At 41.9% G+C, this 16673-nt stretch overlaps 1 protein-coding gene across 1 annotated transcript in view; it reads right to left on the bottom strand.

The window, feature by feature from the left end:
• The window catches only part of LOC311260066 (uncharacterized protein), a 38135-nt gene that overhangs the window by 3149 nt on the left and 18313 nt on the right, over positions 1-16673 (bottom strand). The window contains exons 3-20 of the mRNA XM_084357579.1: positions 14706-14808; positions 14331-14420; positions 14150-14239; positions 13642-13705; positions 13323-13548; positions 11287-13066; positions 11022-11195; positions 10482-10661; positions 10199-10245; positions 9330-9854; positions 4163-4265; positions 3813-3902; positions 3632-3721; positions 3431-3538; positions 3102-3165; positions 2586-2793; positions 477-2256; positions 213-386 (exon numbers count right to left, since the gene is read on the bottom strand). Of these exons, the coding sequence (XP_084213705.1) occupies positions 213-386; positions 477-2256; positions 2586-2793; positions 3102-3165; positions 3431-3538; positions 3632-3721; positions 3813-3902; positions 4163-4265; positions 9330-9854; positions 10199-10245; positions 10482-10661; positions 11022-11195; positions 11287-13066; positions 13323-13548; positions 13642-13705; positions 14150-14239; positions 14331-14420; positions 14706-14808 (5896 nt within the window). The remainder of the gene's footprint in view (positions 1-212; positions 387-476; positions 2257-2585; positions 2794-3101; positions 3166-3430; positions 3539-3631; positions 3722-3812; positions 3903-4162; positions 4266-9329; positions 9855-10198; positions 10246-10481; positions 10662-11021; positions 11196-11286; positions 13067-13322; positions 13549-13641; positions 13706-14149; positions 14240-14330; positions 14421-14705; positions 14809-16673) is intronic.

The raw sequence follows: 16673 nt of genomic DNA, 5'->3' as shown, positions 1-16673 counted from the left end.
TTATTACAGTTTATGTTGATACTGTAAATAAACTGACAAACAGTCTGAGAGAAGTTGTCTTGACTCTGTGTGAGTCAAACTTTTAATATCAAAGTCTGTGACGTTCCCAAAAACTAGAGTAGCAACAGCCTTGACATGCATAACATCTTTTTCCACCCCATGTTAGCTGTGAAGACGATGGTCTTCTGTTGAACAACCTGATGAATCCTGACCTGAGAACCTCCAGTGTACAGTTTGGACTCCTCAGTCCAGCACAGAGCCGCTCCACTCCTGAATCCTGCAGGTCGTTGTTACTCAGGTCCAGCTCCCTCAGACTGGAGGACGGTGGGCTGAGAACTGAAGACAGAGCTTCACAGCTTCTCTCTGACAGATTACAATCGCTCAGCCTGAAGAAGCATCAGCAAAAAAAAAGAAACTGCTAGATTGTTCTTTCCAATTTTAATGTATTTTATTTACGTAGTATACTTTGAACCTACTGAGCTTTAGTGGAGACTTTGACAACTGGCAGCATCCTCAGAAGAGTCTCATCTGACGCACAGTATTTCTTCAGGTCAAACACGTCCAGATCTTCTCCAGATGTCAGTACGATGAAGACCAGAGCTGACCACTGAGCAGGAGACAGTTTATCTGTGCACAGACGTTCTGAACACAGGTTCTGTTGGATCTCCTCCACTAGAGAACGATCATTCAGTTCATTCAGACAGTGGAACAGACTGATGCTTCTCTCTGGAGAAGGATTCTCATCGATCTTCTTCTTGATGTACTGGACTGTTCCTTGTGAGCTACTTCCTGTCTGTGTCATCAGGCCTCGTAAGATCGTCTGATTGGTCTGCAGTGAAAGACCCAGGAGGAAGCGCAGGAACAAATCCAGGTGTCCATTTGGACTCTGTAAGGCCTTGTCCACAGCACTCTGGTAGAAGAGTTCAGTTGTGTTTCTGAACAATTTAGACCACTGGGTTGATGGTTCTTCTGCCAGCAGATTGACTCCAGAGTTGATGAACGTCAGATGGACATGAAGAGCAGCCAGAAACTCCTGAACACTCAGATGGACGAAGCAGAACACCTGGTCCTGGTACAGTCCTCTCTCCTCTTTAAAGATCTGTGTGAACACTCCTGAGTACACTGAGGCTGCTCTGATGTCGATGCCACACTCTGTCAGGTCTGATTCATAGAAGATCAGGTTTCCTTTCTGCAACTGCTCAAAAGCCAGTTTTCCCAGATGCTCGATCATCTTCCTGCTCTTTGGAGTCCAGTGTGGATCTGTCTCTGCTCCTCCATCATACTTGATGTTTTTCACTTTGGACTGAACCACCAAGAAGTGGATGTACATCTCAGTCATGGTCTTGGGCAGCTCTCCTCCCTCTCTGGTCTTCAACACATCCTCCAGAACTGTAGCAGTGATCCAGCAGAAGACTGGGATGTGGCACATGATGTGGAGGCTTCGTGATGTCTTGATGTGGGAGATGATTCTGCTGGCCTGCTCCTCATCTCTGAATCTCTTCCTGAAGTACTCCTCCTTCTGTTGGTCAGTGAACCCTCTGACCTCTGTCACCATGTCAACACACTCAGGAGGGATCTGATTGGTTGCTGCAGGTCGTGTGGTTATCCAGAGGCGAGCAGAGGGAAGCAGTTTCCCCCTGATGAGGTTTGTCAGCAGCACATCCACTGAGGTGGACTCTGTAACATCAGTCAGGATCTCAGTGTTGTGGAAGTCCAGAGGAAGTCGACACTCATCCAGACCGTCAAAGATGAACAGAACCTGGAACTCTTCAAAGCTGCTGATTTCTCTGGTTTCAGTGAAGAAGTGATGAACAAGTTCCACCAAGCTGAACTTTTTCTCCTTCAGCACATTCAGCTCTCTGAAGGTGAATGGAAATGTGAACTGTATGTCCTGGTTGTTTTTGTCTTCAGCCCAGTCCAGAGTGAACTTCTGCGTCAGGACTGTTTTTCCGATGCCAGCGACTCCCTTTGTCATCACTGTTCTGATTGGTTCATCTCTTCCAGGTGAGGCTTTAAACATGTCTTCTTGTCTGATTGTTGTTTCTGGTCTGTCTGGTTTCCTGGATGCTGTTTCAATCTGTCTGACCTCATGTTTATCATTGACCTCTGCAGTCCCTCCCTCTGTGATGTAGAGCTCTGTGTAGATCTGATTCAGAGGGGTTGGGTTTCCTGCTTTAGCGATCCCCTCAAACACACACTGGAACTTCTTCTGAAGATTAGATTTGAGTTTTCTGCGACACACTGCAGCAAAAGTTCCTGCAGGGAAAAATGACACATTGGATTAGATTGTACAAGTCTCTTTTAAGATCTGATACACTGACTGCAGCATAGAGCTGTCATCAGATGTGGAGCCATATGGCATTTTTCCACCAGCACATTTAGCCTTGCCATAGCAAACTTCACCTTGCCGATTTGCTTTTCCACAACCACTTCAACTGCGGCAAGATGTAACGGACAAATGGACTTCCTTTAGCAGCTTTGGACAGTATGTGCAGCTAAGTAGAATAAACAGATCTAATGCAGATGCTGCACAGCATATTTACAACATTATTTTTTTCCTGCTACATCTATCAAAGGCCTCTTACTTTGCAGAGAGTCAGCCAGCTCTTCCAGCTTCATTCCTCTCATGAACTGCAGGGTGATCTTCAGAAATGCCTCCTTGCTGCTCCTCCTCTGTTCTTCTTCTTCATCCTCACGTTGGACCTCTAAACATTCTGGATAATCTGGACTCAGAACCTTCTGGAACTTCTTCAACTCTTTCTTCACAAAACTAACAATGTTCTCCTCAAGACGCTGGAACAAAAACATATTCATTTGTTCAGATCATCTGCTGGTTGCCATTTTGTTGAACTACATAACATTGCTAACGCTAGCAAGCAAACATTAATGTCGCTAATGTTATGCTGGTATGCTTCTTCAAGAAGCCTCTTGAATGAGAGGTGAAACATCTTCAAGAACCTGAAACAATTCCAGTCGCCTACGATACAGCACTGAGTATTACCACGACCTGGATGACTGAGAACCTTCATCACTATCTAAGCTCTAATGTGTACGTCCACTGCTCAGCAAACTGTGATGTGTTTGTATGTGTGTGTACGCACCATAAATATGGAGGCCAGTTCTGTTTGACGACCAGTGGAAACCTCTGACGTCTCCTGGTGACTACTGTGGAGAAAACAGGATCCATTAGTGATGAAGACGTGTAACTTTATTTATTTATTTATTTTCCAGTATATTCAGCAGTTTTTTTTCAAAGTCACATTGTATTTTTGCAGGAAATGCAATTTTTCCAGTTTAAGATTAACCTCCATTTTTATACTTTCTCACATGTAGAGCTGTGAGTATTAAAGTAATGCAGCAATGTTAGAGTATTGTTATAAAGTTATCTCCCTCTGTTGAGAGTTTGTGCTGAGAAGGTCCTTTAACTTACTTAGAATTTGAATTTTGTCTTTTGAAAACAAGAGGGAAGTCCATGTACCTGTCACTCTTTAAGGAGGCGTGACTTGGTGCAGGAGGACCTGCTCTGTCCTGCTTGGTCCTGTAAAAATGAAGCATTAAAAAAAGGAATTAAAGTTTTGGAGTAATTTGTGCTTAGAAAGTTCCTTTGGCCTGCTCAGAAATGTAATCTTACCTTTTAAAATCAATATCAAAGTCTATGGACCAGTCACTCTTCATGGACACACCGCTTGGTTCAGGAGAATCTGCTCTGTCCTGCAGATTCCTGAAAAAATTAAACATTAAAAAAGAAATTAATAATAATAGAGAATGTCCTTCAGAAAGTTCCTTTGACCTACTCAGAAGTGTCATCTTGCCTTTTAAACTCAAGAGGATAGTCCTTGGACCGGTCACTCTTCATGGACACACCGCTTGGTTCAGGAGAATCTGCTCTTTGCTGCTTAGTCCTGAAAGAAATGAAGCGTTGACAAAGACAGGTGGACGTATATGGAGCTCAGTGACTGTGAGGAAAGATGTGTTACCAGCTACAACAGACAGGAAACCAAATCTGATGAAGCGCCGTCAGACAATCAGACAAAAATCTAGAAGCTTTGAATCCAACAAACAGCTGACTGAGTAACATCTTCTCCTTCCTCTGAGTACTCACACTTCTCTGACAGTGGACTCATTTTACACTGAGCTCTGGTTGGACAGCTCTTTATCTTACCTGTCAGGTTCGGTCAAACTCTCATGTTCCTCAGACAGAGTGGTGCTGCAGGGAGGGACTCCCTCATCTTCCTCCTCAGGCTTACTCATGGTAGAATGTATACCTTCACACAAACACACTTGAAATCACTAACACATTGTGAGAGGCCATGAACAGCACAGGCTTAATCAGCTATTCAAGCTCAATATAGGGCTCAGTGATATGACCTCAGAATAAAGTGATATTTGTAGGCTATGTGATACATTTCTTGATATTATGAAATTTCCTGAAAAGCAATTCATAAATACTATGACTAGGCAACAATATCAAATATCATGATATTGTTAACCAAATACCTCGGTATTGATATTGCAACAGGTACTTTCACAAAATATTACTACAATGAGATTGTTTTGAAAAAGAGAAAGTCAGAGTCTCAGATGCGTGCTGAATTCAGTGAGAGTTGACTCGAATTCGAACACACTAGCTCTTTTCACACAGACTCCGCATTATCGTCGCAGCGATATGGTATGGGTATACCAGATGGATGGATGTGATATTCCTCAAGTTGTCAAAGACACTAACAGTTACCACATTATCATCAGCCATACTCTGAAAATGAAGCTCAGTCTGTAGATTGTTCTTTGCATTGTGCCGAAAATGTTAAACCTTTCTTCCCCGATTGAGTTTCAGACTTCAGACAGAACAACAAATCACAACATGTCAAAAGATCAAAGACTGTTATTTCTATATTTTTACCTTTAAAAGCGAGGACAGTATAAAACATGCAGTGGTGAGTAAGAGAGACACGGTTTGCAATGAATCTCAAACCCCCTACTTCTCTCTCCCAGGTGTTTCAGTGACAAGTGAACTAATGAAACGCACCCTTACATCAAATATAATTACTAATTTCTGTGGTCTGAACATTGTTGGACACATTTGGGATTATGTATTAAACAACTCAACAAAATACTAAAGGTCTAGGCGCTTTAAGAAGGTTTAATGCAGAAATGTTACATATTATTGTTAAAATAATTCTGCGATAATTTAGAACTGGAGGAAGGATATCGGAGTCAGCTCAAAGTTCAAAAAAGGTTTTAATCTTGTACAAGAGGAGCATTCACAGAGCAACACGCAGGTCAGTTACAAAGTGAAGACTCAATCTCTGAGGAGGAAACCTTAGTGTTTATCTATCTCTGTGGGTGTGTTTTCACTCTGACAGCTACTAATTTACGCCCTCCTGCACTTAAAGAGATAATTCACAGAGAAGGGAGTGTTAACCTTCAGTGATTACTCAATACCTTACATGGGTCATAAAACAACATAAAACAAGTCCTAAAAGGTCACAGGTCACGTTAAACAGTTACTTTGAATATGCTGTGTAAGACTCCAATTCACATATCTCTACATTAAGTACAACATTTCCTTCACAATTATAAATATATTTAATCACTCTGGATAAAACCTGTGTGACAACTAACCCTCGTGACAAGATGACAGGCTCCACCCTACCCTCGTGACTGTGATAATCTAAATATAGAAATTCTGGATTACTGTTAATTATTATATCATCCCTACAAAACTGTCTCAATCTGTCAAATGACACTACATTTAGTATATAATCAATATATTGCACTTGAAGAGTACATACGAAGTTTAATGCTGACCTTGTTCTTAACTTCCAGTTGCACCAAACTTTCATTTGACGTTTTATCTGTAGCTGTGTTGAATACAATACATCCAGCACAACACAAACACTCACCAGGTTACACATGTAACAACACCGACATATAAGAGTATGAAAACATAACAGATGTAAGTTACATTACCTTCACTGCGCTCAGACGTGACCAGCCTCGACAGAAAAGACGACATGGAAAGTGAAAGTTACACCCAGTGTGTAATGAAGGAAATGACACCGAGGTTCTGGATGGCTGTTACTGAAAACCTGGAAATTAAGTCAGTCAGGCATCATAAAATGTGTTATAGAAATTACTTTGACATCATAAACACATCGGGAAGAGACCCGTCTTCTTCTGGAGCTATCAGGTGGAAATAAATAACTTTCAGGCGGATGTAAAGTAACAAACACACGACTTCTTCGGAACAGGGACGAACTTAGTAAACAAAACAGACGTTAAATCCAAGATGGCGCCTGAATTCTTTGCCGTTCGACTGCTCAGTCACACTGACGTCAGTGCTGCCACCGTGTGGCCGAGAGTCATATTACAACAGCTTGGTGTTCCTGCTGCAGTGTGTTATTAAAAGTCCTCGAGATTTATAATAAAACACAAGCAGACAAAAATCAGTTTGAGGACTTTTCAGCTTCACTGGAATTAGTTTTAATAATTAGTGGAATTATTATTCATGAAGAGTACCTTCAGACCAGTCTGCTGCTTCAGTTTGTGTGAAGAGGCACTATGTAGTTCTGTTATTTTTACATTTACAATATTAATGACGTAATAATACAATATTACCATAAGTAAATAAACAAGCTGTTCTCTGAGGAAAATAAGGTACCAGAACACTGCTTGAAGCTAGAAAGGTGGCAGGGTCCGCCACATATAAATAAAGTAAAACAGTATAAACTGTGTTGTCCTTTAAGGTCAGTTTGTTTATTCAGTTTATTCAGTCATGGAAACAAAGAGAGGTTGTTTATTTAGTTTGTTTAGGCAGAAAAAATGAGCCAATGAAGATCTTGAATAATGAATAATCACATATGTGCACATAAAACAGGAAAAAATACATTGAACGTTGAAATAGAGTGTAGCATCAGCAAGTTAAGTGTACACACAACCTATCCAGACACTAGTACGCTCTATTTACTGGTAACAGCTTTTACAAACAGTAGATCAAACTCCTGGCTTATTTTATTCACATCTCACAATAATCTACTTAATATAAAATACATCATCCAGTGATCAATAACTACCTGAACATACAGTAAACAACCTCTGATTTGGTCATGTGATATTTTATTGAATTAAATGTGCCAAATAGCAAATGAATGCTCTTGTTTGAATTGATGGTAGGGCAGGTGTGGTTATTAGAAATAACTAAATAATTAATATTGATAGTAATTATCAAAATTAAAGTAATCAAAATAAAAAAAAAATTAAAATAATATTCAAATCATTAAAACGCGGCACCACCCTGGAATCAGAGAACAATAACCAGACCAAAAACAGTTTCATAAGAAGGTTTCAAATATTATAAATATTTGTTAAACATTTAGAATTAAAGGAACAGTGAAGGAAATGAATCTGAGCACTGACCATCACAACCAGTAATTACCACAAAACATATGCACAAAATAATCACAGAAAACTGCTCCGTACAATATAATAGAATCTATTAATGTTAGCAAACTGATCAAATCAATAATTATCAATCAACAAAGATCCATCATTCAACTACAGCAGCTAAACTATGAAACTAAAACACAAAGACAAACTAAAGCAGCAAACAAGCATGCAGCGAGTGTGTGTGTGTGTGTGTGTGTGTGTGTGTGTGTGTGTGTGTGTGTGTGTGTGTGTAAGAGAGACAAAGAGAGAGCCACAAAGCTGGTTGTGCTACCACAGGACAACCGTATCCAATGTTATAGCGAGGTCATTAACCATAAGTCTCCAACAAGTCAGAGAACGAGAGCTAACGCTCGGAGCAAAGTGAAGAGGGAGAAACAGCTGTGGAGACACAATACTCGCCTTCCTGTCAGTCAGGGGCCGGTGAACAAACTCGAATCGCCTTCGGCTGATCCTTGATAGGAATGCGGCTTATTGTACGCTCACACAGCGGCTAAGCTAACACTTTAGCTCCACAGAGAGGAGAGGCTTGTATCAGCTTGTGATGAGCAAAAAAAACAAGCAAGAGTGTTTTGTAATGTAAAACTAACTGCAAGTAAAAAGGACTCAGCGGTCCACAAGCTCAACAGTGTAACAATACATGCAAATTTCTAGTATCTGCCCAGACACTAATTAAACCACACAGCGGAGTAGATGTGGGTTAAGAAAACTGGTCAAAGCAGCGTTTTCTGAGGGGAAACCTTCTGCAGGGATGAGAGACTGCGGTTGTGCTGCTCTTCTCTGGATCCGGGACATGTTTGCTAAACACGGGGCAGTTTTGGCTCGTCCAGCGAGGTTAAAGACTGTGGTCAACGTTTGTGTGCTCCCTTTTAGTAACAGCTGTGTAGATGAGAGCTGATGCTTCCAGCAACATGTTACGATGGGACTGCTATGAAACAGACGTACAACTGTTTTTATCTTCTCATAGATTAATCTCATTTGGGACAAATCAATCTCAGTTGGTAGAAACATCTGCATGTATCTGCCTTGGATGAGTTTTTGGAGCCTGTTCTGTTGTATTCAGTTTGAGGGGTTAGTGGATCCAGTGCTCGTCTTCAAACTGGCCTCTGTCGGTCTCAGAGGCTGCGTCCAGTCCCAGCCTGGTGTCCAGCTGAGCCCTATCGCCTACCGTGACTGCCCCAGTGATCCAAGGTTGTGATGTAGGTAAACTGCAGTCAGCGAGTGAGAATCCACGCCTAACTGAGCTAATTAACTAAGGGCAGCTAGTTGCTACAGCCAAAGAAAGGAGGTTGTGTTTTCACATGTGTCCAGTTGTTTCTTTGTTGGTTTTTCAGCAGGATGACACACAGACTACTGAAGGGATTTCCATGAAACCTGGATGGAGGATGGGTCTTGGTTCAGAATAGACCACATTAACTTTTGGTGCAGATCCAGGAAGTTTTTCTCATTTTCTTTAATGTTGTGAGATAGGACGACATTTTCATTTATATCGCAGAGAATAATGCATCAAGGATCTTGAGGAAGGAATTAGGATGTACTGAGGTTGCTGGTATTTCCTGATGATTGGATTTGATGAAGAGGACTGTTTGGCATTGGCGGAGGTATGCGCTCTAAATATATTCTTCATGGTTTGCAGATGACACTAAGAATTGCACCTTTTATTAATGATCGATTTGGGAATTTTCCGGATTAACAAACATTCCCACATGTATAACAATGCATTAGGGATCTATACACGTTTCTTGTTTTTAGTTTCTACAGATGTAAGAAAAAAGCCACAGAAGCAAGATTAATAAATAAATCTCTTTCAGCATTAAGGTGGCCCCTGGCCTGAACCTGCACTGGATACCCTAGAAGACTTCCCTACCCTCTCTACTATATCGGACACAAAGACACTGAGGAGTTTAACGGGTCCATCCTCATCCTGAATGCAGGGTAGACCGGCTCAGTGAAAGTGGTTTGGAAGGTGTAGATGTGCGTCAGTGTGTCAGAGGACACTGTGTAGAAGGACAGAGTGCCAGCAGGCCAGTCCAGGTACACTCCCACTTTGTTCCAGGTTCGGCGACGGATGGACACTCTTCTGTTACTATGCCGGACAGAGTAACCTTCATTATCAGAGCAGCTCAGAGTCCAGGACTGATCATTCCTTCCAAGACGGCAGTTGTCACCGTGTCCTCTCCTTTTGATCCCTCTGTACGTCACTGCTATATAAACATGTCCTTTCCACTGGACCTCCCAGTAACAGCGACCAGTTAAACCATCCTTACACAGCAGCTGTTTCCAGTAGTCAAATCTTTCTGGATCATCAGGATATGGCTGCTTCTCTGTCCCCACTGTCACCTTCCTGTTGTTGTCCGACAGTATGAGATTCTTGTTTGCTGTGTTCGGGTCCAGTGTGAGTTCACAGGCGTCTGATTGAGAGAAGAAGACAAAAGATAGCATCAGTTGTTGTCTGACAAATTATCAAGTAAACTGCTTTTTAAAAATGGCGGTCATGAGCAGTTTTAGTTTGTCTCTGGTCATGATGACCCGCCCCAGCCCCTGATGTTTGCTGTTTTTTGTTCTAGACCAGAAAAGTGTTGGTGCCAGTCTGAAACCAGTTCTCCTCACTGGGAACCGGTTCTTGGCTGTCACAATGCAGAGAACTGGACCCAGAGAAGGCATCGGCTCCGAGCCAGAACATGAACTGCCTCTGTCAAAAGGGGTATCAGTGATCCTTCAAAAAGACAATGAACACAAACAATGACACACTTACACTTCCTCAGACCAGGTTTCATGAAATGTGATCCAACAGGATCCATCCTGCAAAAACAGTGAGATCAGCACTTAACAACTTCAGTGAAAACTGTTAACAGTGTTTGTTGAATATTCAGAGAATGAAACTTTCTAGAAAGAAGTGCTGCTGCACAGTTTTACTAGTAAATCTGTGATCATCACAAAAAACAAACATATTAAAGTTCTGCATGGTTAGATACAACGAGAGCTAAGTGGGACATTATTTTGTGATTAGCTCGACCTACACTCGTGTCTGTCCGTACCTGAGGGTGTCCAGTCTCCAGTCAGGATCTCTGAGTCCATCAGAAAGCAGCTTAACTTCTGAGTCTGTTGGATGATAATGATTGTAGCTCAGGTCCAGCTCTCTCAGACGGGAGGGGTTGGATCTCAGAGCCGAGGCCAGTAGAGCACAGCCTTTCTTTGTTATCAGACAGCCTGACAGCCTACACACACACACACGCGCGCACGCACACACACACACACACACACACACACACACAAACACTCTTCTTTAAGCACGGTTGGTGTTTATTACACATCTACATTAAAAGCTTCACTTGGCAACAGACTCATCACATGTTACGTCTCTCTGTTTATTACATTTCATGTTGATACTGTAAATAAACTGACACACAGTCTGAGAGAAGTTGTCTTGACTGTGTGAGTCAAACTTTTAATATCAAAGTCTATGAAGTTCCCAAAAACCAGAGTAGCAACAGTCTTGACATGCATAACATCTTTTTCCACCCCATGTTAGCTGTGAAGACTATGGTCTTCTGTTGAACAACCTGATGAATCCTGACCTGAGAACCTCCAGTCTACAGTTTGGACTCCTCAGTCCAGCACAGAGCCGCTCCACTCCTGAATCCTGCAGGTCGTTGTTACTCAGGTCCAGCTCCCTCAGACTGGAGGACGGTGAGCTGAGAACTGAGGACAGAGCTTCACAGCTTCTCTCTGACAGATTACAACCGCTCAGCCTAAAGAAGCATCAGCAAAAAAAAAGAAACAGTGAGATTATTCTTTCCAATTTTAATGTATTTAATTTACGTAGTTATATTTTGAACCTACTGAGCTTCAGTGGAGACTTTGACAACTGGCAGCAGCCTCAGAAGAGTCTCATCTGACGCACAGTATTTCTTCAGGTCAAACACGTCCAGATCTTCTTCCGATGTCAGTAAGATGAAGACCAGAGCTGACCACTGAGCAGGAGACAGTTTATCTGTGAGACATCGTGAACTCAGTTTGTGTTGGATCTCCTCCACAAGAGAACCATCATTCAGTTCATTCAGACAGTGGAACAGACTGATGCTTCTCTCTGGAGACAGATTCTCATCGATCTTCTTTTTGATGTACTGGACTGTTCCTTGTGAGCTACTTCCTGTCTGTGTCATCAGGCCTCCTAAGATCGTCTGATTGGTCTGCAGTGAAAGACCCAGGAGGAAGCGCAGGAACAAATCCAGGTGTCCATTTGGACTCTGTAAGGCCTTGTCCACAGCACTCTGGTAGAAGAGTTCAGTTTTGTTTCTGGATGATTTAGACCACCAGGATGTAGACTGTTCTTCTGCCAGCAGATTGACTCCAGAGTTGATGAATGTCAGATGGACATGAAGAGCAGCCAGAAACTCCTGAACGCTCAGATGGACGAAGCAGAACACCTGGTCCTGGTACAGTCCTCTCTCCTCTTTAAAGATCTGTGTGAACACTCCTGAGTACACTGAGGCTGCTCTGATATCGATGCCACACTCTGTCAGGTCTGATTCATAGAAGATCAGGTTGCCTTTCTGCAGCTGCTCAAAAGCCAGTTTTCCCAGAGACTCAATCATCTTCCTGCTCTCTGGAGTCCAGTGTGGATCTGTCTCAGCTCCACCATCGTACTTGACGTTCTTCACTTTGGACTGAACCACCAGGAAGTGGATGTACATCTCAGTCAGGGTCTTGGGCAGCTCTCCTCTCTCTCTGGTCTTCAACACATCCTCCAGAACTGTAGCAGTGATCCAGCAGAAGACTGGGATGTGGCACATGATGTGGAGGCTTCGTGATGTCTTGATGTGGGAGATGATTCTGCTGGCCTGCTTCTCATCTCTGAATCTCCTCCTGAAGTACTCCTCCTTCTGTGGGTCAGTGAACCCTCTGACCTCTGTCACCATGTCAACACACCCAGGAGGGATCTGATTGGATGCTGCAGGTCGTGTGGTTATCCAGAGGCGAGCAGAGGGAAGCAGTTTCCCCCTGATGAGGTTTGTCAGCAGCACATCCACTGAGGTGGACTCTGTAACATCAGTCAGGATCTCAGTGTTGTGGAAGTCCAGAGGAAGTCGACACTCATCCAGACCGTCAAAGATGAACACAACCTGGAACTCTTCAAAGCTGCTGATTTCTCTGGTTTCAGTGAAGAAGAGATGAACAAGCTCCACCAAGCTGAACTTTTTCTCCTTCAGCACATTCAGCTCTCTGAAAGTGAATGGAAATGTGAACTGTATGTCCTGGTTGGCTTTGTCTTCAGCCCAGTCCAGAGTGAACTTCTGCGTCAGGACTGTTTTTCCGATGCCAGCGACTCCCTTTGTCATCACTGTTCTGATTGGTTCATCTCTTCCAGGTGAGGCTTTAAACATGTCTTCTCGTCTGATTGTTGTTTCTGGTCTGTCTGGTTTCCTGGATGCTGTTTCAATCTGTCTGACCTCATGTTCATCATTGACCTCTGCAGTCCCTCCCTCTGTGATGTAGAGCTCTGTGTAGATCTGATTCAGAAGGGTTGGGTTTCCTGCTTTAGCGATCCCCTCAAACACACACTGGAACTTCTTCTGAAGGTTAGATTTGAGTTTTCTGCGGCACACTGCAGCAGAAGTTCCTACAGGGAAAAATGACACATTGGATTAGATTGTACAAGTCTCTTTTAAGATCTGATACACTGACTGCAACATAGAGCTGTCATCAGATGTGGAGCCATATGGCATTTTTTCTGTTTTGTTGTTGTTGTTGTTCTTCTCTTTAGCAGCTTTGGACAGTGTGTGCAGCTAGGTAGAATTTACAGATCTAATGCAGGTGTTGCACAGCATATTTACAACATCATGTTTTTCCTGCTACATCAATCAAAGGCCTCTTACTGTTATGCAGAGAGTCAGCCAGCTCTTCCAGCTTCATTCCTCTCATGAACTGCAGGGTGATCTTCAGAAATGCCTCCTTGCTGCTCCTCCTCTGTTCTTCTTCATCATCTATGACCTCCTCGTCCTCATGTTGGCCCTCTAAACATTCTGGGTAATCTGGACTCAGAACCTTCTGGAACTTCTTCAACTCTTTCTTCACAAAAGTAACAATGTTCTCCTCAAGACGCTGGAACAGAAGAACCTTCATCACTATCTAAGCTCCAATGTGTACGTCCACTGCTCAGCAAACTGTGATGTGTTTGTATGTGTGTGTACGCACCATAAATATGGAGTCCAGTTCTGTTTGATGACCAGTGGAAACCTCTGACGTCTCCTGGTGAATCCTGTGGAGAAAACAGGATCCATTAGTGATGAAGACGTGTAACTTTACACTGAAGGATGAAGGTTAAAGCATACAGCTCACACACAAAACCAAGGGTTTGAGAAGAGATGGAGAGAAAGAGGGAAAGTGGAAAACAAGTTACAAGACTTAGCAAAGCCTAATTTGCCCACGTTCAGCTGCATTATTTAAGACCTCCATTTTTATACTTTCTCAAACCCTGTAGATCAAAGGTCACAATCAGCATGAGGTTCAAATGCTGACATTTAGCTTCAAGTGGGTTTGACTGTGATCACGTTAGGACATTTATGATTAAGAAAGACTGGCAGAGCTGTTATTATGAAAATGATGCAGTAATCGTAGAATAGTGTTATATAGTTATCCTCCTTTGTTGAGAATTTTTGCTTAGAAAGTTCCTTTACTTTCTAATTTACTCAGAATTACTTGCCTTTTAAAATTAACAGGGAGACCAATGGACTGGTCACTCTTCATGGGCACACAGCTTAGTGCAGGAGAATCTGCTCTGTCCTGCAGACTCCTGAAAAAATGGAGCAGTAAAAGGAAATTAAAAAATAATAGAAAATTTCCTTCAGAAAGTTCTCTTGATTTACTTAGAAACTGAATTTTACCTTTTAAAATCAAGAGGGAGACCAATGGACCTGTCACTCTTCATGGACACACAGCTTGGTTCAGGAGAATCTGCTCTTTGCTGCTCAGTCCTGAAAGAAATGAAGCGTTGACAAAGACAGGTGGACGTATATGGAGCTCGGTGACTGTGAGGAAAGATGCGTTACCAGCTACAACAGACAGGAAACCAAATCTGATGAAGTGCTGTCAGACAATAGAACAAAATCAGGTTTGTAACTAGAAGCTTTGAATCCAACAAACAGTTAAAAATAAAATGTCTGACTGTGTAACATCTTCTCCTTCCTCTGAGTACTCACACTTCTCTGACAGTGGACTCATTTTACACTGAGCTCTGGTTGGACAGCTCTTTATCTTACCTGTCAGGTTCGGTCCGACTCTCATGTTCCTCAGACAGAGTGGTGCTGGAGGGAGGGACTCCCTCATCTTCCTCCTCAGGCTTACTCATGGTAGAATGTATACCTTCACACAAACACACTTGAAATCACTAACACATTGTGAGAGGCCATGAACAGCACAGGCTTAATCAGCTAGTTAAAGCACAATATAGGGCTCAGTGATATGACCTCAGAATAAAGTGATATTTTTAGGCTATGTGATACATTTCTTGATATTATGAAATTTCCTGAAAAGCAATTCATAAATACTTTGACTAGGCAACAATATAAAATATCATGATATTGTTAACCAAATACCTAGGTATTGATATTGCAACAGGTACTTTCACAAAATATTACTACAATGAGATTTTTTTGAAAAAGAGAAAGTCAGAGTCTCAGGTGCGTGCTGAATTCAGTGAGAGTTGACTTGAATTCGAACACACTAGCTCTTTTCACACAGACTCCGCATTATCGTCGCAGCGATATGGTATGGGTATACCAGATGGATGGATGTGGTATTTTTTTTCCTCAAGTTGTCAAAGACACTAACAGTTACTACATTGTCATCAGCAATACTCTGGAAATTAAGCTCAGTCTGTAAATTGTTCTTTGCATTGTGCCGAAAACCTTAAACCTTTCTTCCCCGATTCAGTTTCAGACTTCAGACAGAGCAACAACTCACAACATGTCAAAAGATTAAAGACTGTTATTTCTATATTTTTAACTTTGAAAGCGAGGACAAGTAAAGAGGAAGTTTGCCAAGGATGGCTTTGTAAATAGAAACATACAGTGACTGAGGCAGCGTGCAAACCAATACACCTCTGAGTAAAACATGTTCTGAGTCGGAACATTGCTGGACACATTTGGGATTATGTATTAAACAACTCAACAAAAAAGTTAACAAAGGTCTAGGCGCTTTAAGAAGTTTTAATGCAGAAATGTTACATATTATATTTAATCACTCTGGATAAAACCTGTGTGACAACTAACCCTCCTGACAAGATGACAGGCTCCACCCTACCCTCATGAATGTGATAATCTAAATATAGAAATTCTTGATTACTGTTAATTATTATATCATCCCTACAAAACTGTCTTTATCTGTCAAATGACACTTAATTTAGTATAAAATCAATATATTGCACTTGAAGAGTGCATACGAAGTTTAATGCTGACCTTGTTCTTAACTTCCAGTTGCACCAAACTTTCATTTGACGTTTTATCTGTAGCTGTGTTGAATACAATACATCCAGCACAACACAAACACTCACCAGGTTACACATGTAACAACACCGACATATAAGAGTATGAAAACATAACAGATGTAAGTTACATTACCTTCACTGCGCTCAGACGTGAGCTGCCTCGACAGAAAAGACGACATGGAAAGTGAAAGTTACACCCAGTGTGTAATGAAGGAAATGACACCGAGGTTCTGGATGGCTGTTACTGAAAACCTGGAAATTAAGTCAGTCAGGCATCATAAAATGTGTTATAGAAATTACTTTGACATCATAAACACATCGGGAAGAGACTCGTCTTCTTCTGGAGCTATCAGGTGGAAATAAATAACTTTCAGGCGGATGTAAAGTAACAAACACACGACTTCTTCGGAACAGGGACGAACTAAGTAAACAAACCAGACGTTAAATCCAAGATGGCGCCTAATTCTTTGCCGTTCGACTGCTCAGTCACACTGACGTCAGTGCTGCCACCGTGTGGCCGAGAGTCATATTACAACAGCTTGGTGTTCCTGCTGCAGTGTGTTATTAAAAGTCCTCGAGATTTATAATAAAACACAAGCAGACAAAAATCAGTTTGAGGACTTTTCAGCTTCACTGGAATTAGTTTTAATAATTAGTGGAATTATTATTCATGAAGAGTACCTTCAGACCAGTCTGCTGCTTCAGTTTGTGTGAAGAGGCACTATGTAGTTCTGTTATTTTT

The sequence above is a fragment of the Pagrus pagrus genome, assembly GCF_965226575.1.
Source record: "Pagrus pagrus genome assembly, chromosome: 7".
Lineage (NCBI taxonomy): Eukaryota > Metazoa > Chordata > Actinopteri > Spariformes > Sparidae > Pagrus > Pagrus pagrus.
The sequence above is the reverse complement of the archived record's forward strand: the minus strand, read 5'-3'. Positions and strand labels throughout refer to the sequence as shown.